Source organism: Colletotrichum spaethianum, assembly GCF_022836535.1.
Source record: "Colletotrichum spaethianum MAFF 239500 DNA, contig58, whole genome shotgun sequence".
In the NCBI taxonomy this organism is placed as follows: Eukaryota; Fungi; Ascomycota; class Sordariomycetes; order Glomerellales; family Glomerellaceae; genus Colletotrichum; species Colletotrichum spaethianum.
This window is the reverse complement of record NW_026054828.1, coordinates 30331-57758: the sequence shown is the minus strand read 5'-3', so window position 1 is coordinate 57758 and position 27428 is coordinate 30331. Positions and strand designations below refer to the sequence as shown.

Sequence of the window (27428 nt, the reverse complement as noted above, 5' to 3'; positions counted from 1 at the left end):
CGACCTCAGCCGAGCCGCAGCCCTTCTTCGCAAACAACACATCGTCCGGCGAACCCCAGCGCGTTGCGCCAGAGCTACACAATGGGCTCTCCCATTCAATCTCCTAGCTCTGTCGGTGGCGAGTCTGAATACCTAAGCACTCGCGAGGATGCCACTCCGTTAGCCACCCCGCTTCCCAACGAGAACGAATCTCGCGACCCTCCTCGCGCCGGACCTAGCCTCGCCCGACCGCAAACCTTCCCGCCAAGCGAGTCGACGAGTCTCCTGCAGAATGTTCTCATCGACAACCCGCCTACCAGCAGCTATCCTCATGGCACCTTTTCCCCACGACCTGCGAGCCCCGTTGGGAGCGAGAACCCGGATTATGACCGCGCCTCGTCTTCAGCGTCCGAGATCCCCATCCTCGACCCCATGTTGACTGCGCTCACCGGCGACGACCATTGGAGGAAGCGGTTTATCAGGGGCATCAAGAGCAAGAAGATGCACACCTCGAGCACCCTGGCAGAGCAGGCCGGCTTCAAGGACAACCTTTGGATGTAAGTTTGCATGTTCTGGGCAAACACAGCTTCGCTTGCTAACAAACAATCGTTCCGCAGGTACCTCTCCTACTACATTCCCCTCTTGACCTGGCTGCCCCAATACAAATGGTCTTACCTGAAGGGAGACCTTGTCGCAGCTCTGACTCTTGCATCCCTCTACCTGCCAATGGCCCTTTCGCTTGCCGACAACCTGGCGCACGTTCCTCCGATCAACGGGCTGTATGCCTTCGTCTTCAACCCGTTCATTTATGCCATTTTCGGCAGCGCGCCGCAGATGGTTGTCGGTCCAGAAGCTGCCGGGTCTCTGTTGGTCGGGTCTGTGGTCAGAGGCAGCATCGATCATGACATGGACGACGAGTACAATGCCGAGGTGCAGGCCAAAATCTGCGGAGTCGTAGCAGGCATGGCCGGTGCTACGGTCTTCATCGCTGGCCTGGCTCGATTGGGCTTTCTCGATAGCGTTCTCAGCAAACCTTTCTTGCGAGGCTTTATCTCTGCCATTGGTTTTGTTATCGCTGTCGACCAGTCAATCCCCGAGCTCGGCCTTGCCAAGTACGCGGCGGAAATGGGCGTGGGCCACGGGAGCAGTATGGACAAGCTGGAGTTCATCTTCAGCTCCTTCGACCATGTTCACAAGCTCACTTTCATTGTTGCCGGGGTCAGCTTTGTAATCATGATGACAATGAGAGAACTCAAGAAACACCTGCAACCCAAGTATCCAGGAGTTGCTTACATTCCCGATCGCTTCTTTGTCGTTGTCATTGCCGCGATCCTATCTTGGCAATTCGACTGGGAAAGCAAGGGTGTTGAGATCCTCGGTCCAGTCAAAGCGGCTTCAGGACATCTGTTCACTTTCCGCTGGCCGTTCCAGACCTCTCACATGCCGCATATTCGCGAGGCCATGGGCACGTCCTTCTTGATTGCGCTTCTCGGCTTCTTTGAATCGTCTGTCGCAGCCAAGAGCCTGAGCAGCTCTGATAGTGTGCAAGGGATCCAGCTCAGCCCCAACAGGGAGCTCGTGGCACTGGGCGCTGCCAACATTGTTGGCGCCTGCTTCATGAGTTTACCTGCCTTTGGCGGTTATGGAAGAAGCAAGTTGAACAAGCAGACCGGTGGCAAGACACCAATGAGCTCCATCTTTCTCAGTCTGATTACGCTGTTCGCTGTGTTTTTCTTGCTGCCATACTTTTTCTACCTTCCGGTAAGTCAACTCGTCTTAGTTTTGTGCTCATTCACTAACCGCATCCTACCAGAAACCGGTTCTGTCATCGATGATCACGGTTGTAGCCTGGTCGTTGCTCGAGGAGGCTCCTCATGACATTGCATTCTTCTTCAAAATCCGAGGCTGGACCGAACTTGGCCTGATGGTCATTATCTTTGTCTCGACCATCTTCTACTCACTAACCCTCGGCATGGCCATTGGCGTCGGTCTGTCTCTACTACAAGTTATCAAGCACTCGACTCGTCCCCGCATCCAGATTCTGGGCCGCATCCCCGGCACGCACCGCTTCGAGAACGCTGAGCTGAACCCTGACAGGCTGGAGTTTGTAGAGGGCTGCCTCATTGTCAAGATCCCAGAGCCCTTGACCTTTGCCAACACCGGCGAGCTGAAGGCGCGTCTTCGGCGACTGGAGCTTTACGGCACGAGCATGGCCCATCCCGCGCTGCCAAGATTGCGGGGTGACCATCATAACAAGAATGTCATCTTCGACATCCACGGTGTCACTTCCCTGGACGGATCCGGCACGCAGGTGCTGCTGGAGATTGTGAGCGGATATAGGGAGCGCGGCGTCAGAGTGTTCTTCAGCCGCGGCCCCACCAACCCGCGCCATCACATCTGGAGACTCATGAGACAGGCGGGCATCATCGACCTGGTCGGTGGAGAGTCGCACTTCGTCTCGGACGTTCAAGAGGCGTTGAAGTTGACCGAGTACGAGAACAGTGTCAGCGAAGTAGCGAATGCTTGAATGGCAGGGGAGTCTGCATCATGGTATAACATGTCGGAGTGGCTGCATAGAATGGGCGTTTGGGAACCAGCATTCGAAGCGAGAGCAGGCGTTCCGACTTTCACTGCTTTCACTTCTTTCACTTCTAACGGTTTTTCTGTTTCGACTTCCTGAAAGATATGTACATTTGATGGTTTGCCACGAACTTTACGGATACGTGCATTAGACAGTATATAAAAAGCGGTGCGTTTTGGTTCTCTCACGATGGGCAAACGCGTTGTCAGCTCATTGGCTATTGGTCTGCATAATCTGCTGTTACCGCGGAGTGGCGTATGCTTCATGGTATCGTAGGGGAATAGTCTTAGCATGTCCTCGACGAGGTGAAAACGAATAGACTCTGGCAACGACACGGTGATCATACACTCGTTTTTCATTCTCTGGTCCATGTTTTCTCATTCGACTAATTTCAACAACCAAACCCTCCCCCCTGCTTACAGAACCTCGTTGACGAACAAGCCGGCCATGCCCTGCCCCGTACCAATGCACATGCTCGTGAGCAGAACCTTCTTCTTGGTGCGGCGCAGCTCGCTCAGGCCCGTGACAATTTGCCGCGCGCCGGTGGCGCCGAGTGGGTGGCCAAGGGCGACCGCACCGCCGCGGGGGTTCATCTTGGCCCAGTCGAGGGCGAGCTTGTCGCGGCAGTAGACGGCCATGCTGGAGAAGGCCTCGTTGAGCTCGACAACGTCGATGTCGGCGAGCGAGAGGTTGTACTGGGCGAGCAGCTTGGGGATGGCGATGGACGGGCCGATGCCCATGATGCGCGGGGCCAGGCCGGCGACGGTGGAGCCGACGTACTTGGCCAGGATCGGCTGGCCGATCTTGATGGCTGTCGAGCGCTTCATGAGGAGGATGGCGGCGGCTTTCGCGTTGTTAGCACACGCAAGTCAAGGAAACCAAAAAAGTCTACTGGGCTGGAAACTCACCTCCGTCAGTGACCTGACTGGCGTTGCCTCCCGTGGTGGTGGGACCCCACTGCGGGAACGCGGCGCGGATCTTGGCCAGGCTCTCGGGCGTGGTCCCCGGCCGGATGCCCTCGTCCCGGGTGAGCGTGACCTCCTTGACCTCGCCGTCCGGGCCGACGAGCTTGGTCTTGATCGGGACGATCTCGTCGTCGAACCAGCCGGCGTTCTGCGCCCTCTCGGCCCTCTGGAAGCTCTCCGCCGCGTACTTGTCAAGCTCCTCGCGGCTAAGGTTGAAGTCGCGCGAGACGTTCTCCGAGGTCCAGCCCATGGGCTGCATGCAGTCGGCAGCCTCCTGGCTCTGCGCCGTGACGGTCTCGTCAAAGGGCTTGTCGAGGGCGTCGCCGCCGACAGTCATCTGCTCGGCGCCGAGCGCGATGCCGACCTCGATGGAGCCGTTGCTGATGGCGTGCGCGATGTCGGCCGTGGCCTTGAGGCCTGAGGAGCAGAAGCGGTTCACCGAGGAGGCGCCGGCCGTGTTGGGGAAGCCCGCGGCGAGGGCCGAGGCGCGGAGCTTGTAGGCGGCCTTGCCATCCGAGACCTGGCGGTTGTGCAAGTCAGATCAACTGTCACAGTGTGCATCTTGGAGGGGGGGAAGGCCGCGCGTGGCACGCCGGTACGCACATTGCCCATGCAGATATCCTCAACCAAGGCGGGGTCGATCTTGGATCGCTCGCGGACCTCCTTGAGAAGGGCGTAGATCATGTACTCGAGTGTCGTGTCCTTGAAGCCGCCCTTCTTGGCCTTGGTCAGAGGCGTGCGGATGGCTAATGTGATGACGATGTCATCGGGGTTCTTGGCTTGGCTGTGCAGAGGCAAAATGTCAGTTGCGGGTGGTTCACCAAGAGAGGCCAGGAGCGTCGTTTCGGGCGACAATCACATGCGCGGACGGACGTACATTTGGTTGATGGCGCTACCTGGGGCCAGGTGCTTCACAATGGAGCCGATTCTCTCAAGAGCCATGATGCCTGACTTGTATTTGGAGGCAACGAAGACGACGGACGGGACAAAATGGGGGTATACGGTAGTCGGAGAGAAAAAGAATAATAGGGGAAGGACAACAGAGAAATAAGCTCGAAGGTTTCGTCGCCAGTCATGAAGGAAGGCGGGCGGGGGGCTCTGAAGTAGACATGGTTCATGACGGCTTAGCTGCCGGCAATCATGTCGGTCTCGGGTGTTTCCCCAGGCGTGTCCCAGCCCAGGCCAGTGGCTGTGGGGGTAGACAATTGGACCGAGGCATCTCGGCCACAGAGTCGGCCAGTAGCATTTCAGCGTCCTGAGCACCGGGGGCGTCGCAGACTCTGGGGTGCAGTAGCGCGTCTGATGATATCTGTTAGAGATATGGCCTGACTCGCACCTTCAATACTAACAATCAGTAATCAGTATCGACACTTCCCTCTAGGCCTTCCCCCTCTCAACATAACTCTGTAGCGGGCATGTCTATTGTATCGTTTTCCGACCCTACCGGCTTAGTCGGTCCCATCATTGACTTGCTGACCAACATGATATGTACCGGATGGCACAAGGGTAGTTCTGAGTTTGCGATCCTGACTTGTGTGCGTTCAAAGTCAAAAAGCCAAGGCTCTTGGCCAATATGCCGACTTTCGCCCGAGGATAAGAACAGCGCGTAGAGAGCATCGCCAAGATTGGCACAGATTGGTACATCAGATGCGTTCGTTTATATTCATATAATCCAGGAACTCCTAAGTTATCCTCTTTCTCATGACCCGGCCCCAACTCAAGGCTACAAGAGCCCATCGCCGAGTTCCACCCTGTTTTCCCCATTCTATGCTCCGGTCCAAGATTAAAAGACATTATAGATATGTGAATCGTGCTGGGAAAACGTCCCTATGTCCGTCTATGTGGTGGATATCTAGTTGATGCCGGTACTGTTTCCCATCTATCTCGTAATAGAAGGACGTCAATTTTTCCCCAGATGCTCATTATGTATATTGCCCACTTCAATCACGAAGTGAGGGTAAGTGCAACCCCAAGTACGGTCGCTGCCAGCGCAGCAAGCACCGGCACGCCTCCACGCACAGCGGCACTCTTGTCGCCAGACTGAGGATTGACTCCGGTAGAGCTCATCCCCATGTACCATGAGCCAATGTCGGTGAGCTTGCCGTCGTTGTTGAGGAAAGAGGCGTTGGGGCCGACGTTGCTCGTCTTGGAACGGAACGCACCAAAGTACGTATACCGCTCAATGTAGTCGATGCGATCAAAGTATTCGGCGCTCATGTTATAGAACTCCTGGGTGGCGGCGAGATCCTGGTTGGCATAGGCATACTCGGTGACCCAGATCTTGGTGTCGGGGAAACTAGGCTTTTGTCAGCACGACAGGAGATAATAACATGGGGTGGTCAAAACACAGGGAGACATACTTGGCAACACGCTCACCAATATGGCTGGCAAGACCCGCAAAGTTGTCGTACCAATGCACAGGGAGGAAGTCGTAGGTGCAGTTCTTCTTCTCTCCTCCATCGCTGATAATCTCCGAGCAGTTACCCAAAAACTGCTTCAGCCAGGGCAGTCCAGCAGGGGCGCCGGTGCACGCAGGCAGGCCGACCTTGACGCCAAGCTCCTGCAACGGGATGAAGTTGGCAACCCAGGCTTTGGCGGCGATGTCGGGGGCTATATTGCTGCCGCCGTACTGCGCGGGACCGTCGGGTTCGTTGAAGCCAAGAACGTGGGTGATGTTGACGCCCTTGTCCTTGATCAAGCTCTTGACGCTGTTGAGGAATGCCGTGTCTTCGGGATTGGATGAGACGCCCCACATCATGGGCACGAACTCGAACTCCTCCTGGGACTTTGAAGCAAAGGCCGGGCTGGGAATCTCCTGGTAGTTGTAGTACCATGTCAGGTCGGAGCCCGACTGCACCCAGATTTGGTTGTCCTGGGGCCATTTGGCGTTGGGCGTGAAGACGAGGCCGCGTTTCGAGGACGACGTCGCTGCCACGAGGGGCACAAGGGCCAGCAGGAATGTGGAGAGCATAATGGGCGGTTGAAGTGGGTGAGACCCGGTTCGGAAGCTGGGGTCGTTCAGTCGTTCGGTCGGATCGGATCGAATGGAACGGCGGAGGTCACCGGCAGTTCGTCGCTGGTCCGCCGCTGTAACGGCGACGCGAGACTCGAGGGGACTCGGCGTGATTCGCGTTGTTGGACAATGAGGGCAACCGTGGTCGCGTCCGTGGGATATCGGCGCTGGGGGTTGCAAGCTCGCTCACACGATTTGTCAATTGAACCAGTATGGAAGGGCAGTCCAAGGTAGGGGTGTTTTGCTGTCGAAACAGGGCGGCCACGAGCAAAGAAACGAGTGACGAAGGATAGGAATCCTCAAAGGAACAGGGCAAGCATGGGGGATGCAAATGGCAAGTAGACAGGTCAAATAGAAAGCAAAGAGGAGGAGGGGGAGCGGGAGAGAAAACCAGGATGGATGTATGGTTGTCCTTGTTTCAACGGCTTGCAGCTAGGAACCAAAGTCCCAAGTCTCAAGCCCCAAGCAATGGGAGCCACGGTGGTGGTAAAGCAGGCACGATACCTAGTGTGTAGGCGGGAGGAGAGGGGCTCATTCCATCCCGTCCCATGTCCCATGCTGTCGGTGCAGGCATTGATGAATGGCAACACCTAGTGTTGGCGTCTGGCGTTGGGACTGGCGCAGGCACTGGTGCTTCTCTGTGCATCAGTAGCGCGCCTTGGACGGTCTCTGCGATAAGGCCGGTCGCAGGTCTGGACGGCAGGTCTTCAGCTCGGCTTGTCCCCTTTCGTCGCATCCTGGCCCATTCGAGGTGTATTTGTGCAGACAATGCCAATATTACCATCACCCACTTACGCGCCAAGACGGGGTCGCAGTGCGCCCGGACTCAGCTTTCCCACTGCCTGATGGCGATGATGCCTTTGTCCGTTGATCTTGGCAGCGAAGCCGAGCCTCGCTCTCTCCTTGGCCAATGAGGGCGGCTTGGCTCCAGCAAAGAGCGATTTTACCCCTGGACGCATACTTATGCTCGACTTACCCTTATCAAGGTTACTCGGTGCCCCTAGGCGTACAGTATATGTACGTGCCTAGCGAGACATATCGCAGTCTGATCGTCATTGTTGCCGTCGCCAATGTGGATAACAGCCACAGTGGTAAGAGGGACGCAAGACCAAGCCAAGGGAAACAAAGCCTCAGCAGCAAAGACGATAAAAATAAGAGAGGGTAGTGTAGAAAGAACGACGCGGAAGTGCCCTGCCGATCAACGAGCGTCCTTGCCTCGTGGGATACGACGTGGGTACCGGACAGCGCCACTCATCAAACGAAACACCCACCACGTTCGATTGGTGCGCTATGTGGATCCACGACCCGCAGCTTTAACGCAACCAAGCATGGTCTTCCCTTGCCTCCCGGATCCGGTCCCGTCGGCTTCACACCTGCTTCCCTGTGGTCTCTTGGTGAGTGGTCCCTCTCGTCTCGTCATTGCCCTCCGCGTCCTGTTCCTGCCCATCAAACACGAGGGGCACACTATTGACAACGGGCTTTGCGGCTGCGCCAGGAACGTGCGACGATACCCTCCATTTCGGGATGAAAGGTCCGTCCGAACAATCGGCCCTGGCTCCGTGACAGCCGCATTCCGTTCCAACACGCCATCCCAGACAATGCACGTCACCTCTCCTCTGGCATGGCCTGACCGCAATGTCGTTTCGTGACTTTGACTTCTTCAACAACGGTCCAACCATCGACTGGCCTCCATCCAACTCTTTCTAGCACCTGGACGACCACTCTCGTATGGTGGCCGTCAGCTCTGGGTCTTGTTCATATACAGTCCTCGCGACGGATTTTGGTCGTGAACTGCGTCTCGAATCATCGCCGAGCGCTTGACGAACCTGCCAGCCGTTTCGTCATAGCTGCCTTGTCCTTGACTCAATAGGCTCATCCCATCCACTCTCCAACCTGGCCAAGTGGTCAGAAACAACTACGTCAACCTCGGACGCTCTCCTCTCTCAAATCATGAGTTTTTTTTTAACGTTTATGATTGTCCTCCTTTGACAGGCTCTGCTTCCTTCATCGCCATACTATGGACAATCTCATTCCGAATACCCTCTTTCGCCCATTATCATCCAAGCCCTCATCTTGTCTGAGAAATGCCCGAACACAACGGGGATTGTCCTGATGGTTCAAGAAGCTCTTGCATCGCGTTTCCTGTTGCCCCCTCAGACCTCGTTCACACCCCCATTTTCTCAATGCCGAACCACCGTTTCTGACACAACTATCGTCCATAATACATGTTTACGATCTGACAATCGTCTTTGGCCTTCATGTCGTCGCCAATTCCTCTGGGGGCCACACCTGAGTCACTCTTGCTTCACTGCGAACTCTTTCATCATGTCTCGTATGTCTCGTCAACCTGACAAGTCATCCTTGCATCCCAATTTACCCCCTGAATGGCTTGAACTTTTGGAGCCTACCTACATGGAGCGGTCCAACTTCTCGCCGTCCTGGCTGCCGGCCATAGGAAGATACGCTGCCGACCCATCTCATCCTTATCAACATAATGATGTGAAAGAGGTGCTGAAGGTCCTTGGTTTTGATGCGGAGGTCGTCGGGAGTCGAGAAAGCGCAGAGTTGGCAACGAAGTTTGCTGCCAATCAATTACATCTCGCTTGGACAAAAATAGCGAAGCTGGAAAAACCAGTCGACGTGAGACCCTTGTCGATTTTCTCCAGACGCGAACGAGACCAGCCGACGCAGGTCTGAAAGCAATCATCTATGAGGCATGGTTAGAAATCCAGCAAGATGAGCCTGGGGTATTTGAATGGGATACCGGCACAGAACGATGCTCTATAGCTCCTTCTCGCAATGCCGACAAATGCGAGTATTTCCTGTCGCTTGCACTCAAGGGAGAACATCGGCAGGCCGAACGTAGGGAGCGACCGGTTCTTAAGCCCAAATACTTACTGCCTTTCCTCAACGAACAAGACCTTCTCGATACACAGTTACTGGGATGCCTCATCCTCAACCGGATCAGAAATCATCCCCGGACCTTTGCGCGAGCCGATTGGGAAAGCCTGCAGGTCGGCCGAGCCAGCAAGCTCGATTACCAATTCTTTTGCGATGGATGGTTCATGGGGTTCCCTACCTTAAAGCAAAAGCTTTGCTCATCCGGTAACCCCGAAACCTGTGAATTTCTCGACAACTACACGTTCTTATTCATGAACTCGACTGACGACGATACGCAAAGCTCATTGTTTGTTCGATTACTGCAGAGCGGTCTGTTGTGTGGCTGGACGGATGGCGTCAGTATACTTGCCGTTCAGACAATCACTCTACACTTTGTGGAGATTGTCACAGAGAAGATAGCAAACCAGATGCGTCAGCAGATATCTTGGGGACTCTCTAATAAGCATGCCACAGACTCCACCACCACCTGGGAGACATCTCACGAGCCACTTATGTTGTTTGACATGGAAACAACTGGGCTCGTTGGACATGGACAACTCTTCCCATTTTGGACAGATTGGGTCGACCAATTTTGTACAAATTTTCAACATAAGATACACGTGGCAAAAGACCATCTGAAAGGTTTATGGCATGATTCATTTTACTTTCGAGATTACATATAAGGTCAATACCGCCAGCAGTATGGGCACATACGCTAAAGAGACGAAGAGTCAAAGAGTATCCCCTCCTTCACATCAGAAAGCCTGTTATAGACGTAAAAAAGAACCTGATCAATGATCTTATTCATGAGTTTGTGCGGTGTACAGTGGTCTAGGTCGAAAGATGGTTGTTTATACTCGAAAAGCTGCTTACATTACGCAAGGCCGCGCAAGACGATGGGGCTTCGCTTGATCCGCGAGACGATGGACTACGACTGACAGGTCAGGTACGGGCTGCTTGGACCGATCTGGGCTTCCACGCACGATGGTTTATGGAGCGCCACATCCAGCATGTTGCGAATTATGGCGTCCACGTCGCGTCTAAAGGACTAAGGTCAGGATTCCGCCGCAGTCCCGAGTCAAGCTCTCGGATCCAAGACGGGCGGGCCTTGCCAAAGAAGCGCTTGAGCGACACGGTAAAGTATCGACAGTGCGATGTTGATCCTACGTATTTGCCTGGTTTCCAGATAGGGGAGACCTCCTGGCTGCTGGCCCAGACTGGCAAGGCCTTGGTGAATTACGACACGGTGTACTGCATCGGGCTGCCGAAACTGGCTCAGCAGATTCACATCGATCAGCAGAGCCACCACGCATCGCACAGGATCCAACGAATGAACACGGACGACTTCAATGGCATCTTCCTAGCCAGCTTGGTAAGCCAAAAGTTGGAATCCTTGCACCCATTCGGAGAGGACCTCGCAGACCCAGCAACATTTGATGCCCTCAGCAACGCGAGCCCGGTCCGCGGGTTTTGCGCTGCGTTCGACACGTTCAGCTTCTAGGACCACGTCGACGGAGAGACTCTGAGGTCACTGCAATGGCTTCTCGGTGGGATTTACAGTCTGGTCGCGCAGCAGCAGCAGAGCCGGGATGCGAAGCTTGCTCAGCAATGGCTCGAGTCTTTTTTGGACGCAGATCTCGGTCTGGCTCCAACCGCCACAAGGGTTTGAGTTTGAGTTTGAGATGACCGACATCGAAGAGACTGGTGACAAGAAACCGAGATCGAAGCGTAAGAGTGTCAAGAACGTCAAGGCTGCCAAACTGAACAAAGTCACCAAGAGGCGGACGACGGCAGACTGCCGACCGCCCGCATATCGGCGACACTTTAAGGACCTGACTGCTGGTCACGTACACATGCCTCACCACAAGTTCAAGATCGAAATGACCTGCGGCAACATCACCACTATGCAGCCCGGACGCTACAAGGAGCCAGCCGTCATGTATCCATCTGCCGCCAGTGATTCAGGGATAGACAATGGGGTTGTGCTGGACGACATCAAGATGAGTACGTTGAGCATGGCGAGCCATCAAACGTTTGGGAACTTTGAGCGCGTCATCGGAGAGATGACACAGAACAACAGGGAGTCCAGCAACACTAAGCTGGACCGGTCGCAGGTCAAGACCATGCGGATGCTGTGCGGGCACGGCCAAGGCACCTTCCACTGGAACGATGCCAAAAGCCTCACCGTGGCCCTCGGCTTCGACGTGCTCAAGAAAGGAGGCTCGAGCTACACAATTGCGTGGACCGAGAGGGTCCGGGTATACGGTTGAAGCCGAGTATCTGCCTCCACCCTCCGTGCATCAGGTTGCAAACCGGAGACACTGCAAAGTTGTATGTTAGGGAACGCCTCCATCCAAAACTTCCAGTCTGTTACCCGTCGTTCTCGTCACCTTTTAGAGCCTGCCCCCTTTCGGGGGTTGGACGGGGCTTCTTGTACAACCAGTCCGTGTAGAGACTGCCAACGGAAGACGTGAGTCTTGAGAGCTGACTTGGAACTTTGATGGCCAACTTGAAAGCCAACGGTGAGTATGGAGCAGGCCCGTTTCTGGATGCCGGGGCGATGAGCGCTGCACTGCAAAACTCGTCTTGTACACAATCTCTTGAATAGCAGTCGAGTTAATTGTATACCAACTAGACTTAATGTACTGTCTTGACGTAAAGAGCATTATACTCGCTGGAAAAGACCCAACGTGTCCTCGCCAGAGTACCGAGGGTCAACAGTCGGGTGCTGGATTGATGGTGACTTGCCGACTCGGGGCTTCTGTTCCAGTTTACGCAGCTCGACACCTTGGTTGTGATTCCTTCTCATCCGTCAAGAGCAACCTCGTTCCGTCGTCAAAGCATACATCACGTCGCCACATCATGTCGCGGCATGTGGGAACCCCCTCCTGGATTGGTCCCCATGCCCGTCAGCGCTCACAACGGCATCACCAAAAGCAACCGAGAGCCGGCGGATTAAAGATGTCGAAAAAATTATCATTATCAGGAGACTATCCCATATGTAACATACCGAAAACCCAATTGATCCCGAAGCCAGTCCAAAAAAAGCAAAACGAAGGGTATAATGCTATGTGCAGCCCACCATGTTATTGTATTCCCCGTGTACCCAATCCCCGACCAGTCCTGGTCCCCACTGTGCCCCCGTATCCTGTAAAGTAGCTCCATGTATCCATCCATCCAAGCCCCCTCCCCCCGTAACCGTGTTCGAGTCCCCGCCGTCACCAGACTCCTATTCCGGGTTCCCCCGTTCTATCCTGTTCCGTCCGCCCTTGCCGCGCCTGTGAAGATAAATGCAGTTGTATGAGATGTATCAGAGAGAAAGAGAAACAAAGAGGAAAGAGAGAGAGATGGGATCGCGGTGTAAGTTGTGTTTGCAGTGTGTTGTGATCTATGGGGGGATGAGGGTAAGGAGTGTGTGACTCGGTGCAGTGCCAGTGTAAGTAATGATGGTTATAGTGTCTGTGAGATTGGCGAGGTGCAGTGTCGATAAGCGATGATGGGCACCACAAATGCCATGAAATGTCCATTAGCGGTACGCCGAGGGGTCGACAGTGTCGGGCGGTCGTATTCAGAGTGGCCGAGCCTTTCATAGGGTAGTAGCGAGCGATCGTGTTTGGGGGGGGGGGGATGATGCGCAAAAATGCAACCAAGTCTATCGCCAAATAGCCTGAACAGAAACGTCGGTATATCCACCTCTATCTGGCAGTAGGCGACCCAAACTGCAGCGAGTTCTGAAACGAGCATGGAAAATGGTGTGGGAGATGGACGGCCAAGACGACGAGCCAGTCGAAGCAGCGTCGCTGTCGGAGGTGCATCAGCCCGCGCCCCTCTTTGCCGATCTCGGGGTCGAGAGCGCCTGGCCCAGCATGTAAAATGGAGGGTCGGAACGGCTGCGTGAAAATAAGGTCAGCCGCGCCACCCGCGTTCGTAAGGCAACACGGTTGCCAAGGAAGGCTTCGACAGTTGGGGGTGAGGGGCTGTTGTGGTCTTGGCCCAGGAAGTCGACCTCCTGGCCAGGCCGGTTCTTCCTTCTCTTTTTCGTGGCAGACAGCCCGTGTCTTCTTTGGGTTGAAAGAGGACGCCGTGATAAAGTGGGATGCCATGTGAATTGTTCGGGTGAGCCCTTCGGACCCATGTGTGGAACACGGGAACGCCAATGCACGACCGAAGAAGCCAGGCGGGAAGGCAAGCGAGTGGTCAGAAACAGAGTCGAGCGGTAGAAGGCGCTGGAGATGCTAAAGTGCCATCTGGTACTATTGGAGCAGGCGGATAAGGCGCCGTGTCGTTCGATAGCTCCCTGACGCAGATGATGTACGTCATGCACGCCGGACGGGTGCAGGCGGCCCCTCCAAAAGACGATCACCAGATACACCCCCAACCCATCATGCACAAAGAGTGCAGCCAATGAGAGGCGGCATAGAGGCTCGGGGCTCGGATCCGCTATCAGAGTGCAGATGAACGAGGTGCAGTCGCGATAAGCCAAGTCGACTCGTCGTCACAGATAAGGGCTGGGTGGCCAGGAGAAACAACTCCGAACCCCCTGCTTCTTGTCTGCTACGACGATGCGGTGAATGATGCTGAAAGGGTTCATCCAAACTGAGGTTGGCGAAACATGGACGGGGAAGGATTCGAGTTTCCCCGCCTCCAAAGAAGAGGCGCGATGCGTCGGGGAAAGTGGCTCGTCTTTCCATTTCGATGCCGGAAAGTGGAGCAGGCGGTGCGGCGGGTGAAAGCGGGGCCTCAGTGATTCGCCGACTCCATCTAAATCGGGAAAAGTGGATTCGACCTCGGAAGCGCCTATTGGTCTGCGCCACAGCAGCTGACAGCCCCTCCGGTGACCCCACCCATCCACACCGGGACTGACCAGACAAGACTGACCGGGAGAGAGATTGAAAGAGAGAGAGAGAGAGGGTGTGTGTGTGTGACAGGGGGGAAAACCCCCCGACCCCTACACCCTCCTTCGCACTCAACTCCAGCATCCCAGTCCAAAGTGGCAGCCTGCCCATCCCCAATCAAGTCAACGACGTGCGACGTCTCTTGATGCCTCCCTCTGCTTGTCGTTTGCTTCCCATACGGGCCCTCCTCTTGGTCTCATGGCCTCTTTCACGCGATTGACCAGTGTCTCCCTGGCCCCCCTGTACCCCTGGCATGAGTAGTGACTCATTCTCGTCATTCTTAACAGGACTTCCCGTCAGGGTTATCACGCTTGCGCCTCACAAGACGCGAAGCACGTCACCCATCGCTTCCGAGTCGTCGCTCACCTGGCCCACAGCCATACCACCCTTCCCTCACTCCCGCCTGCGGGCCTCGCGGCTTCATGCGCGTTGCGCCCCGTCCCCGTATCCGTCACCGCCGTAGACTTGGTGGCTGGGGGCATGGTGCGCGGTCATGGATTGGTATTGCTCGGCATATGTTGTAGGGGCGTGCATGGCCGGTATCGTAGGATCCCATCGTCCAGGGGCCATGGGCGGGGTGTGATGATTCCCAAGTGGTGTGTGCAGGCCGCTGCCGTACGAATGCGTCGGCATCGAACGACTGTCATAGCCTGTCACTGCGGGTAAAGGTGCGGCGAGGCGAAGCCCAGATTGTCGGGGAGACACTGCCGTGAGGGCTGGTGAGAGGTTGCGCGGTGGTCCTGTCGAGTACGCTGGCCAGCTGTGTGTGCTACCACTGATCGACCTCGGAGAGGTCAACCCTTCTTGATGAACCTGCGACGGAACACCGTACGCGCTGACATGGTCCGATGCGACAGTCGGCGCCGGCGGCGTCGGAAGTGGCGGGGGATAGGCGCTGACGGGTGTGGGCGTCAGAAGATGCGAGGCCGGCAGGGTCGAGGAGGGACTGGCGCTGTATTTGCCAATGATCTTCTTCAGTGCCGACTCGAGGATCTTCCACGGGAAAACCTTGACATCCTTCTCGATGTTTCTCGGCTTGGGGTTCGGGAACGCCATGATGATCTTGAAGAATTCCTCCGAGTCCGCCTTGGCCTTACTGACTGTCAGCGGGCGGAAACCCTCGAGGTTGCGACGAATGCGGTTCTTCTCCTCGACCGTAAACCTGGCCGGAGCGACGACAAGCTGCTCCAGTAGATAGATTGTGTCCACAGATGTGACGTAGCATTCGTTCTTCTCGGCCCACCAGATACAGCTGATACAGATGCTGTTGGGCGGTCGCTCATTGACGTTGACGGGTCGGAATGTTGTCGTCAGTGTAGATCCCGTCTGCTTTTTGTTGAACATGACGATGCGTCGGCGGTTCGACCACTCCTCCGGAGACCAGTCAGACGCCATGCTGTCGAGCTTCCCCACAATCTTTAGGACCGCCTTGTTGGAGTACGAGCCCCAGTGGTTGTACCCCGACTGTTGTCCCCCACCAGGTGAGCTAGGGATGGAGCTGGTCCGAACAAGTTGAGGGGTTGTTGCGGACGGCATGGGCAGCGGCGTCAAGCTCGGGCGGGATATCTGCGTATGCGTAATGGGAGGACCAGGCGTTCTCCCGTATGCCTGCCACCCAGCCATTGGTGGTCGGAGCGGCGGCGGCACCGCACGCGAATAGTGTTGCTCCGCGAAGGAGTTTGTTCGATAAGCGCTGAGCATGTTGTTACCGTTATTGTTGTCTTGCGAGAAACTGTTTCCATAGGGAGATGGCGCTGGTTGCTGCGGAGCCGTCGCAAAGTCGTACGTATTTGTACTGGCCTCATTACCGAGCTGAGTGCTTGCTGACCTGGGGGAGTGATGCTGTTGCTCAGGTGACTTGGACACCTTCCTCGTGATGTCGTCCGAGCTAGCACCTGGGCCTGCTTCGTGATATACAAACTGGCCCGCCGCCGTCCTCGAGACTTCTTCGCCGCTCTCGGTTTCAATCAGCAGCGTAATTGGCACGTTCTCATTGTTGCAGCTGGTGACCCCGAAAGGTGGTGCCTCGGCCGAGATGGTCAGCATGTAGCCATTGCTGTCTTGAGGGTCCTTGATGGTATGTCCCGCCACCTTCTGCACGCCGAAAATAAGAGAGAAGTACGGCGCCACGCTGAGGAGATCGTAAGGGGACGAAACCTTGACCATCACCTTTGTGCCAGCCATGCCGGAGCTTGGTTGACATGACACTACCGAGGGACCTACGCCGACAGGCATGTATGATCCAACTGCGCTGTTGGCGGCAAATGCATCCTGGTTCATTTGGGCTGCGGTGAGCTGAGCCGCACTGCCATGCTGGGCGGGATAGCTTTGCGGGCCATACTGCTGGTACGCGGCATCCTGATACCCACGGGTCGCATCATACCCTGTGACAAGCACGGCGTGTCAGTAAAGTGATCCCGAATGCCTCCAAATGTCCCGTCTCATGGGTAGAGTGATCAGGAAGGTTTCCAAGCACGCCGGGAACCAGCAAGACCTACCGTGGATTGGGCCAGGCTGTTGTTTCCCGTAGTGGGACATGGGGAGGAGACCGCCTGGGGGGAGTCGCCCCGAAGGTCTCCGTTTGCCCTTGCAACTGCCTCTTCGTACTTGAGAGTCACAGTCTCTGGCGAGTCGAGGCCTTCCTCGCCGATGATGATTGGCCTCTGAGGGTGGAAGTCGGGCTGTTTCCGGTGAAGCATAGCTCGTCAGCCTTGCAAGACTCTTCAAACCAGCACAGGCGGGACACTCCAGTGATGCTTTCCAACAGCGTCTCGGGAGTGGCCCGGTTCCACGCTGTGATGAGGGTTTGACTCACCTCGAAATGCTTGTAGGAAGCACACTCAAACTTCGCAGCAGACATTCAAGCTGTAGAAAAGGGTGCACTTGGGAAAGGATGTCTGGTGTGGTGTCGGGAAAATGCAAACCACTGTTTCGGGAGCGGCGTTGCAACGACAGGAGGAAAGACTATGGCCTTGTGGGACCGTCGAGGGACAAAGGGAGAAAGGGAGAGATATGTCTTGAGATTGCTGTGGTTAGAGACCCGGTCCAGTGTTATCGAGCGGGCCAAGGAAGAGTAGGAGAGAATCCCTAGTAGAGGAGCGTCAGTCTCAGAGGATTCTCCCGGTAGGATTGGTATGAGACACCGTACTCAGATATGTGGATGGCGCTTCCGGGCTGGCTGGTGGCGCTGCGAATTTGAGATGATCGGCTGCCCTGCGTTGCAAAGGGGCTGACGCGACTGGAATCGAAGAGAAGAAAAAGCTGGAAACTTCGGGCCGGTTGGCGTTGTCAGGTCAAGATGAGCGATGTCGGAATGAGAAAGATGGAAGACCTGGGAAGGCTGAGAGAATACCCAGAGCTGGCGATCTTAAACCAAGACCCAAGGCTTTGAGGGCAGGTTTTCCGCAAGAAGGTTCAGATTGATGCACCTGTCATTGGTCGCTAGGGTGCTGGCAAACCGAAATGTGAGATCAAGTTCCCGGAGGACCCAAGAATTCCAACGCGGTGGTTACCAACTGAAAGGCTTCGTTCCAGGTCTATTGAGTGGAATGGAGGTCAGCCGGGGTTCTCTCGCAGTTAAGCGTCGTTGCTACTTGGTAAGAACTGCTGACTGGACGGCAAGCCGCAGCGCGAACCATCATCGGCTTCCTGCTGGAGTTCGTGGTCCTGCAACCAGCTGCAAGCAGAGGAAGGGGAGGGATCACGTACTCAACCGTTGAGACCAGGGTGCTCGCAAGAGCTGTGTCCAATGACGGCTCGGAGTCGTCGACAAACGGACTGATGCGGTTCGCAATGCCGAATGTGTGGAGCTGGACCAAGCTTCGTTTGTTTGTTCGTCCTGCAGACCGATGGCGAACCTGTTCGCGCGAGGACAAGGGCGAATTAGAAACAGGCCCCAAAGGAATCAAGGACCAAGGTTTCGCAGCACTTGTGCGTTTCCTCTGGCCGAAAGGAAGCAGATATGCGGAGGCCGGGCAAAGCCGCCAGATGTCGAGAGATGGTAAACAGGGTACGCGAGCTCAGTAATGGATGGACTGTAAATGGAGATGGAGATGGAGAGGGAGAAGGAGAGACGTGGATTCAGAAAAGTCAGACTCTGTCGCTGATTTTGTTGCGGGGGTGAAGGAGGTAGATGAGGAATGTTGACGAGGTACGGGGAAGTGGTGTTGCATTTCTCGCAGAGGTTTGATGGACAGATGGCAAGGCAATCAGTCGGTCTCCTTGCAGGCCCCAAGTACGTGTTATTAGTGTGAAGGGAAGACGACGAGTCTGTGGCGACACATAGGTTCCGGCCGGGTAGATAGATCCACACGGAGGGAACAGGGACCTTGCGAAGATGGATATTGCTTTTCCTCTGCTTGCCGCACTAACAGCAAGCTCACGCACCAATAGCTCTGTACTGGGGGATCCTGACAACCCTCCCTTACAGTAGCACCCCTCGTCGTTTCTTTTCCTTCCCTGGTCAGTGCAGGTAGTCTGGCCCACGGGTAACCTTTTGGTGGAGGAAGAAGCGGCCAAGGAGCGATCCAAGGCTGGGTGACATTTGTGGGGTTGAGAGGAGGGGGTGGTGAATGGGTAGCGGAGCAATCAGAACTCAAAGATATTTGCGTAGAAGGACTCACAGGGACGGGCAGGGATAGGGCCGCCGTTGGGATGCGAGATTCCAGCTGTCTTATGAGCTGCAAGGTTCTGTTGATCTGAAGAGAAAGGGTGGGGAGCGGGAGTCAGTCGTCCATTGGGAAGGGCATTGCGCGTGTCTGAGTGGCTGTGGTTGTGGGCAATGATGATGTGCGGGAACAACTGCTTCAGCTGGCAGAGGTGGTATGCGGTCGATGGACACTTGCAAGAGAGAAGCTGGGGGTGGCAAGGGGCATGGAATAGGGCTGCCCGCCGTGTTCATGTGCTGCTCTGGTATGCTACTCGGACACCGCGAAAGAGCTTGGCGATTCTCTCCCCTCCAGAGGCAAGACACGGGGCTGCGGTGTCAAAAAACAAGAGAAGCAAAGGAGGAGTCTCTCTCATGCAAGGAGACCGAAGAAGGACGACAGACCGTTCGGAATAGGGAAAGAAAGAAGCGGCTGTTGCAGGAAGAAGGGGAATGACAAATGACCAGGAGTAGGTGAAGTCGAGGGAAAAGTGGTATGGGTCCGTGGAGGGCAGAGAGGGTAAGAAAGGGCGGGATTGAGAGATGAAAAAGGAATTATGGAGGATCCTTACTCGTCAAGATCGTCCGCGATGAGCAGCAAGCGCAGAAGAAGCAGTGCCGGGGTACTGCCAAGTACGTACATATGATGTGCGGACGTACAGAGATACTGCGGATACTACATGCACACAGTTACTTGGGTGCACACACAGAGAGATACAGACAGGTGTTGTTGGTGTAAATAACTCCCGTGTAAGTCGGTCTACGTGGGGAGCGAAAGACAAGGGCGGGTGGTCCTTGCTCGTCGTCGGCTTCGTCGTTGCTTGGCAATCCGAATGAAATGGCCAAGGTACCTCGAAGAGAGCTTGAGCTGGGGCTTGAGCGAAGGGATAGCCAGATGGGTAGAGTTGGGCAGAGGTGAGAGACTGGAGAGAGAAAGGGGGGTTGTGTCTCCTGGGCCGGCCCTTGGGCGTGGCTTGATCAACAATGCTTGGAGCTGTCGGTGTCGACGTCTGTGAGCCTTGAGTTAGCGTGATTGGCCATAGCTCCTGTGAGCAGCTGCAACGAGCCCAATGAGCAGAAGCTATGGGATGAACAAGAGGCATGGGCTATAGACCGGCTGTGGCATGTGGCCAGGATTGGGACGGACCGGGGCCCCTCTAACGGCATGGAGGGGTGCGACAGTAGCCTGTGCAATCGGGATACAAGCAGCACGCTCCAGTGTCACTGGATCTGGCTTGGGTACTACCGACCGGCTGAACCCTTGCATACGTCCGTCCGCCCCCCAAAACCTTGCACAAGACCTGTCAAGCAATGTACAAGTGCAAATGTCCAGGAGGGATACCCCAGTCTTGCGTGCCCCATCATCCAATACCAGCCCTGGGTGCTCGTGCCATCCAAGGATGGGGGAATATGAGGGAACAGAGGGAGGGGGGAGGGTGAGGGCATGGCCGTGAAATCAGACGCGAGGCTAGTGAGCCCATGCCACAGAGTAGCTGAATGAGGATGCATTCTGCCTGGATAGACACGGGAACTGGTGGGAAACCAGGTCCGAAGTAAGGAAAAAGAGGAGACCGGGAGATCCGCGCGAAGGGATGCAACAGGTAAGGTAGGACTTACGAGTGATTCCAGGACCGTGAGATCCAGGGAAAGGCGTGGGTGTACTCGCAAGTAGACCCGACTCTCTCGCGTGCGTCTGTGGATCTCTTGGGTAGTTGGCTCTTGTCTTTGCTGCGTTGTGTGGAGGCTGAAAAGGCTATGCAAGCTTGTCGAGCGTACTATGACCAACAGCAGGGCTGGCAGAACGTTGGGACGGGCTGGTGTCGTCCGCGGCCGAGATGAGAGCCCGATGGAGATCTACAGAGATCTCAAGCCCAGTGAGGTATCCTCCGGGCTGTACTTTCTTGGAGCGAGAGGGAAGGGAAAAAAAGGCTCGTTGGTATCGCGTCGGCTGCTTGGGCTTCCGGGGCGCATCTGCCAAATGACGATCTCTGATGCCGCTGTGGAGTGGCCGCAAATTATCCCGACGGGAACAAGAGGCCTGTCGAAAGGTACGGGATGAAGGTACCCAGCTCAGCACTGTAGAACAACAGAGGGCCTGATAACGAGGTACGCCAGGGCCGCTGGACTGTACCCGACTACCTATGCTTACTTCTTTCTCCTCTCTGCTTCGGGCAACAGATCAACAAGGGCCTGACGGCACTCTCTGGCCCGCAGACGAAACGAGAAGAAGCACAAGCGAGGTTTGCGCCGTTACCCCCCTCTCTTGTCGCTTTTGCTTCTCTCTAATTATCTCCAGTCTGCACGCGTGCGTCAGGGTGTCGTTTGGGGGTGATGTCGGAGCTTTCCTGGCCTCCCACCCCTGGCTTCTGGTGCCCCCCCGCCTTGCTTGGTTTTGCCTGGCGGTTTCCTGACACCAATGTGGTTAGTTATTGGCCAGCCCAAAATGCTAATAGTGCAGGTGAGAGGCACTCGGCCCCGGGGGCGATCAGTGGGTTCATCCTCCCGCTGGAGAATAGCGCGACTGTAACCTCAGCGGTGGAAGAGAGCGCTGTCGGGTCAGATCATTAAGAGAGACATGAGATTGCAGACGACTAGAGATTGCAGATAATCAGACGGACAGAGTTGCATGGAGACAGCATCTGCATCTGATATCGCTGCCGGGTATGGCTCTGCGGGCCCTCTCTGTCCGATGGTCCTCTAGAACCAAGCCGGCGTGTCGCTGCCCCGAGTGGACTTTCAGCACTCGGGCTCCCTCTTCCTGACGACCGACCAAACCCACCCCCTTGCAGCCAGCAGTGCAGCAGCGCCTCAGGTCCAAAGCAAGCAGCTGCAACTAGAGGACGGGATGATCGACGGCGGGAAGCAAGCCAGACGGCGACGCCTGCCGGGTGGTCCAATAAAGCTTGGCAGCTCTGCAGACCCAGGAAATTGAACGAGATCAGCAAATCCCCGTCGTTTCTGCTCGAGCAGGCCCCCCCAGCCCAGCTGAGCGCCCTGTTCCTCATGCCCTCTTGGGCGCGCGAGCGCGCCTGCGGGTGGACGGGAGGAGGACATGTTGGGGTCGGACATGGTGCCGTCACCGACCGAGGGCAGGGTAAGCGCAAGCTGTCCAATGCCGAGCCCGCGTTGCCGTGAACGCCGATGCTGTCCAGGGCAAAGCCGAGGCTTGGTCCACATCTGCTTAGTCGACGATGTTGATCTCATATTGGCTGGCATACCTGTGCCTCTCAAGCTGCCACCGTTCCATCTCGCAGTGGATTTTGCACTCCTCTGGACGGAGCCTTGCCACGCGGGGTGGATCGGGTGGGCAAAGCTGGACAGACACGTGCCTGGTTCAACTTTTGGGGGGGGAACGTGGAGAGGACCCGAAAGAGAGAGTTCAAGACTCACGGATTTGGCAAGGCCGTGGCGTGGCCCGCGAGCTGGCGCTGTCTTGTGCGGGAATAGGCGGATCTGTGTCTATTTGCCTCTGCATGTCAACTTCATTCACTCCGATCCCGTAGCGCCCGTGTCTCGCTGTCATGTCAGGCACGGACGTACTGTTCGCAGTCCCGTCCCCTGTTGGATGAACCTTCTTCACGGCAAGTCTAGGTAGATAGGTAGGTAGGTAGTGTGCTGAGGTGGTGGACTCGCTGGCGCCGGCCGGTTCCTAGTGGATGTGTCGGAGAGGGAACAAGCGTGAGACTCGTGTCTGAGATGACTGCACGTTAGGTTTCTGTTGACAGCGATAGCTTGACGGGAAGGTAGTGAGGTATTCGGGGAGAGCCGCAATACGAAATGCGATGGGTCGCCGGCAGCAACCAGAGAGGGGCGCAGGGGGGCGTTTGCAAAGTGCCAATATCAGTCAATGATGGGACCAGAAGTGGATGGATTCCAAAGAGTCAAAATCGAGCGCTGGCTGAGCACTAGCGTCGGATGATGGGCTTCGTGTCGACGGGGGTCATTGAGTGGCCAAACGTCAACGACGGCCGGGGAACGGTTGCGGTCTTATATTCAACGTGTGTGGTTTGGGAAAGACCGGTGGCTTCCCGACGCAGAGTCCCATGCTAGACTCGGTTGAACATGGCAACGATCCAAACGTTGCTTTCTCGAAAACGTTGGTGTAGCCTTCTGAACCTGGTACGGGATCGAATACCGAAGCGGCCTATCAGAGGTACGGGTAAACGCCGAAGGCTGCCATCGAGAGTTGCAGGCGCTGTAACGTGTGCTCGCTGTGAGAAGGGGTGGGGTGCTAACGATGGCTCAACGCGTTCGGTGGTTACGAGCGCTTCGCTCACTCGCGTGCGTGTTTCCCGGGGAGGCGAAGTCTGAAGAGCGACTGATTGGGAATAGGACGAATTGGTGAACGATTTGTGTGCCCTTGGCCAAGACCGTCTCCTAACGCCAAGAAGCAAAGCGCAGTTGACGGGTGGGCATCCCAGGACACGATATACGTGCATTTGGCGGCAAGCAGCGGGTGTGACAGAAACCGGCAGAACGAGCTGGGCGGAGGAAGACGAGGAAAGCTGGGCTGGAGCTGCAATTGACGGCGGGCTACGGAGAAGGCTAGATTCACACCCTCACAAGGCTTCGCGTTGGCGAGAGAGCGCCAGGATTCCCTGCCATTCCAATGGCCAGGATGACGAATTAGACAGATGGCGATTGGCGGCCGAAGGGTGAGGAATGGGACTGGAAGGCCAAGGCGGGTGCAGCAGCACGAGTGAGGCGGGCATGGCTCATTGTAGAGTATCAAGTGAAAGGTGTAGGTAGTCGAGGGAACAACGGGGGCAGAGGGGTCACGAGCAGCCTTTGGTTGTCGAGGGGAAAAGGATGTGCCAACGACAACAGGCATGGAGGGGCTCGATAGGGAAGCCTGCCCGCGGAACAAACATGGGCAAGAGTGCCGGGAGTTTCGGCGCTGGCAGGGGCATCAGAGAGAGGGGCGCGTATGTGTGTGTGTGTGTGTGAGAGAGAGAGAGAGAGAGAGATGCTATCCAAGTATGCTTGTGTTCCCCACGGGCGCCCGGCTCGCTTCTTGAGGCTCGGTCCAAGTTCGAGCATGAGCATAAGCATGGGCATGCACTGGCTGGCACCAGCGCCAGCACATAGAGGGCTTCGTTGTCAAGGGCCCTCGGTTTGAAGAAGCGATTACACGGCCTGGGTGTCCAGTCCAGCATGTAGACCAAGGAGCATTGGGTTAATGCAGGTGCAGAAACCACAACGTTGGGAGACGGTACGTCGTTGCAAGTGTGCAAGTCGCAGAGTCTCGGTAGTGGTGGAAGTGCTATCGGCTCCTCGACTCATGGACCCATGCTAAGGTTTAGGTCCCTCGTCGTCTCACTTGGGCCGAGGGGGAGGGGGAGAGAGAGAGAAAGACAGGATCGACGGCTAAAGAGAGGATTACAGGGACGACCCTTGCTGCAGATCTCACAGATGGGATGGGATACCGTATGGGCCAGGCCAGACACCCAATCTCACGACGAGGTCTCTCTGTGCCAGGCCAGGGCTGGAGTCCCGGGGAAGGGACGCCGAGCCTGCTAGTGGGAGGCAAGGCCACACTGCAAAGGGTGGAAGGATGACAACTCAACATCGATACGGCCGTGGCGTGGGATGCAAAAGTGCGGGAGGGATAGTCCAGCTCACCGTGTCGGTGTATCTAGCCGTGGTGGATTATGCATCGCATCAGGATCAGGGCAGGGTAGGAGACGATGGCCCGATGCGGTTGGGGTTTCCAGAGCTGCAGGTGTCGATTGCGAGGCCTTGAAATGACGAGAAGCGTACTCGTTGGTAGTGAGATGTGACGGAGATGTACTACGGTAGGGTGCCGTGTCCGCCAGTCTGTCTGCCTGTCTGCCTGTCTGCCTGTCTGCCTGTCTGTCTGTCTGTCTGTCTGCCTGTCTGTCTGTCTGTCTGTCTGTCTCGCTGGAGCAGTGAGTGGCTTGGGGGTGTGGGTGCGGGAGAGAGACGGCGGCGGACGGGAACGACTAGGACGGAGGGATGGTATGGATGGTGGCAGCGATGATGATGGCCAACGGGTTGAGGGACTGAGGGAGAGTGAGAGTAAGGTACCCGGGCACAGGCTGTCTTGTCCGAGGTACGTAGCTTTCTGCTGACCTAAGGCAAAGAATGGGAAAGAAAAAAAAGAAGAAGAAAGCAAGTACCTGAGGTGTAGTCTTTCTTTCCCTATCTGTCAGTGCCAACAGAGGTGATTAGCTAGCGCAAGGCAAGGGCCGCTGTCAGGACTGTTATCAGCACACTCTCGGCAGACATCAGGCGAGTTTCAGTAGGCAGGCGCCCCCTAGACGGCCGTCACGGGCACTGTTGTCGTCGCTAGAATTGCTTCCTCTCCCTAGAAAGCAAGGAAGGAATACTTTGCAGGCCTCGCCTCGAGCCGCTCTTTCCTCCTTTCATTTAGCACTGCATCGACCAAGCGGGCAGGCAGCCAAGGCAGGCACAACTAACTACTATGTACCTTCCTTAACCGAAGCCACGGATGGGTGGGCAGGCAAGCAGGAAGCACGCGGGCAGGCAAGTGGCTGCCTGCCTGCCTCACGCACTCACACCGTTCCTTCCTCACCACCACCAACAACAACACCAAACGGCATCATCATCAACACCACCACCACCACTACGAGATTCAACCTCCCTTTCCTCTCTTCCCCTCCCTCTCCTTTCCTGCGTCCATCCTTCACACGATGCATCACCGCCGCCACCGCTCAACATATGATAAAATATGATAACATACGATGTTTTGCCCCCTCTCTTCCGTCCCCTCCCCCTCCGCGCATGCTTTCTTTTTCCTCCATCAAGCCTGTCTTTCGAGTCCCCGAATGTAGGGCTCCCCCTGACATTTCCGCATCGATACTGACCACTCCATCCTCCATCCTCCTCCCTCCGTCCCCCCCTTCTTGACAGGGAGACGCCATCTCTGCAGTCCACCGTTTCGACCTTGACTGGGAATTTACCACATACGTCGTCGTCGTCGTCGTCGAATTCTTATTTTTCTGCTCGTTGCCAACATCCGCCCACCCTCGGCTACACTTGCACATTGACCTCGGCGACGGATACATGCACCAATCTCGAAGCCACCTCGCATCGCCCACGTTACCGTCACCGCCTTCTCGACTCCAGTCTACTGTTCTCGTAGCAGCCCGCATGCACGCAAAGTCCTCAAGTTCAGCGACTTCAGAAATACCTGTTCCCTACCGCATGCGGCCTGGCTCTACATGCCTACCTACTTTGTGTACGTCTGTGCTCTCGTCGCGGCCGCTATGCATTCGACCCTCCTAGTCAGCACCCGACCCGACCGCCTTTAGCAGCGGATGCAGCCTTTTGCATACGGCCGTATCACCTCAACCATCGACATCACCATACGATCCCTAACCCCCATCTTGGAGTCGGTTCCCTCCAGCCCAGGGGACGCCTCTTCGTCTCTCACCCCTCGTCGCCGCCGTCGCTGCTCCTCTGCTGCTTGCACAACCGATGCATGCGGATCCAGGCGCCGCTGCACACCTCACACCCATCCCTGCGCATGCGCCGTCACCTCGTGCACAATGATGACTTGACATGCCGGGCCCCAACCTTCAACTCGCTTGCCTCTCAATCTCTCTCGCCCTTTCGCCTTCTGCCGGGCTCCCACCCCTCCCTCACTTCCTCAATCTCATTCTCTCCTGTTCAGTTTACCATGGCTCTGGAAACCCCTGCCCGTCCCGGCAATCTCGCGCGACACCACGCCCATCATCTGCTTTCAAGCTGTACTACTTGAGCCGCCAGGTCTCTGCAGCGACCGTCTTTCGCTTCTTGCTGTTTGACAACTACGCTCTTGGTGCAACTCTGTGCGAACTGTCCTGGCACAATCCCACCTTTAGCTCCCCAAGGTTGTCCTAAGCCTAAAGACTATCCTAACTGTTGGATCAGAGCGTATACTGCCGTATTTTGGCCATTCCCGGACGAGTACGAATACCTGCCAGATGACTGGTCGGGTCTTGTCTCTCTTATGCAAGTCATCCCGTCAGGGGGTGGTTAAGACTTTAATCGGTACCTTGCGTCCATTGCTTTGCCTCTGGATCCCCATGTTGCAGATTCACGTTCCCGAGCTACTACCCGTACCATTTGTTTTGCATCCTGCAAGACAGTGTTCCTTTGGCCCACCTCGTGGTTGTAACGGTAGGCCCAGGTCCACGGCTTCAGTTCCTCCAGCTCAACCTCTCTCTTCCATCGTCCGAGGCTGCATCGGTACAGATCATCTCTGCGTCCGCCATTTTCCATGTGTTGATGTCACTGCGGTAGCTGGTATGCGACGGCTCATTCATACAAGTAGCCTCCGATCCAGCGCAACAACATTACCCACTCACGGCCTGCGGTTTAGGAATCTTCTTTTCGTCACTATGTGGTATGCTTGGGCGTTGATGGGCGTCCAGCACGCAATACTCCCAGCTACAGGCTTGTCATGTTTACCAGACCACCCACTCGTTGGCGCGCAACCCTCCGC

General features: G+C 56.1%; 6 protein-coding genes across 6 annotated transcripts; 3 read left to right on the top strand and 3 right to left on the bottom strand.

Annotated features, from left to right (window-relative positions):
• Positions 1-81: 81 nt before the first annotated feature.
• ColSpa_12155 (putative SWI/SNF-related matrix-associated actin-dependent regulator of chromatin subfamily A member 3-like 1) lies at positions 82-2506 on the top strand (the record flags this gene model as incomplete). Its single annotated transcript, XM_049278367.1, has 3 exons — positions 82-536; positions 597-1740; positions 1793-2506. 3 exons carry the CDS (start codon positions 82-84, stop codon positions 2504-2506), a joined length of 2313 nt encoding a protein of 770 aa, XP_049134324.1.
• Positions 2507-2976: 470 nt separating this feature from the next.
• ColSpa_12154 (3-ketoacyl-CoA thiolase, peroxisomal) lies at positions 2977-4467 on the bottom strand (the record flags this gene model as incomplete). Its single annotated transcript, XM_049278366.1, has 4 exons — positions 2977-3404; positions 3469-4045; positions 4072-4309; positions 4403-4467. 4 exons carry the CDS (start codon positions 4465-4467, stop codon positions 2977-2979), a joined length of 1308 nt encoding a protein of 435 aa, XP_049134323.1.
• A 1002-nt stretch (positions 4468-5469) lies between these two features.
• ColSpa_12153 (alkali-sensitive linkage protein 1) lies at positions 5470-6496 on the bottom strand (the record flags this gene model as incomplete). Its single annotated transcript, XM_049278365.1, has 2 exons — positions 5470-5821; positions 5886-6496. 2 exons carry the CDS (start codon positions 6494-6496, stop codon positions 5470-5472), a joined length of 963 nt encoding a protein of 320 aa, XP_049134322.1.
• A 3913-nt stretch (positions 6497-10409) lies between these two features.
• Positions 10410-10919, top strand: ColSpa_12152 (uncharacterized protein; the record flags this gene model as incomplete). Its single annotated transcript, XM_049278364.1, has 1 exon — positions 10410-10919. One exon carries the CDS (start codon positions 10410-10412, stop codon positions 10917-10919), a length of 510 nt encoding a protein of 169 aa, XP_049134321.1.
• A 181-nt stretch (positions 10920-11100) lies between these two features.
• ColSpa_12151 (uncharacterized protein) lies at positions 11101-11688 on the top strand (the record flags this gene model as incomplete). The annotated part of the gene is made up of 1 exon (XM_049278363.1): positions 11101-11688. One exon carries the CDS (start codon positions 11101-11103, stop codon positions 11686-11688), a length of 588 nt encoding a protein of 195 aa, XP_049134320.1.
• Positions 11689-14733: 3045 nt separating this feature from the next.
• Positions 14734-16851, bottom strand: ColSpa_12150 (uncharacterized protein; the record flags this gene model as incomplete). Its single annotated transcript, XM_049278362.1, has 2 exons — positions 14734-16697; positions 16812-16851. The coding sequence occupies 2 exons, from the start codon at positions 16849-16851 to the stop codon at positions 14734-14736; spliced, it is 2004 nt and encodes a 667-aa protein (XP_049134319.1).
• Positions 16852-27428: the final 10577 nt, after the last annotated feature.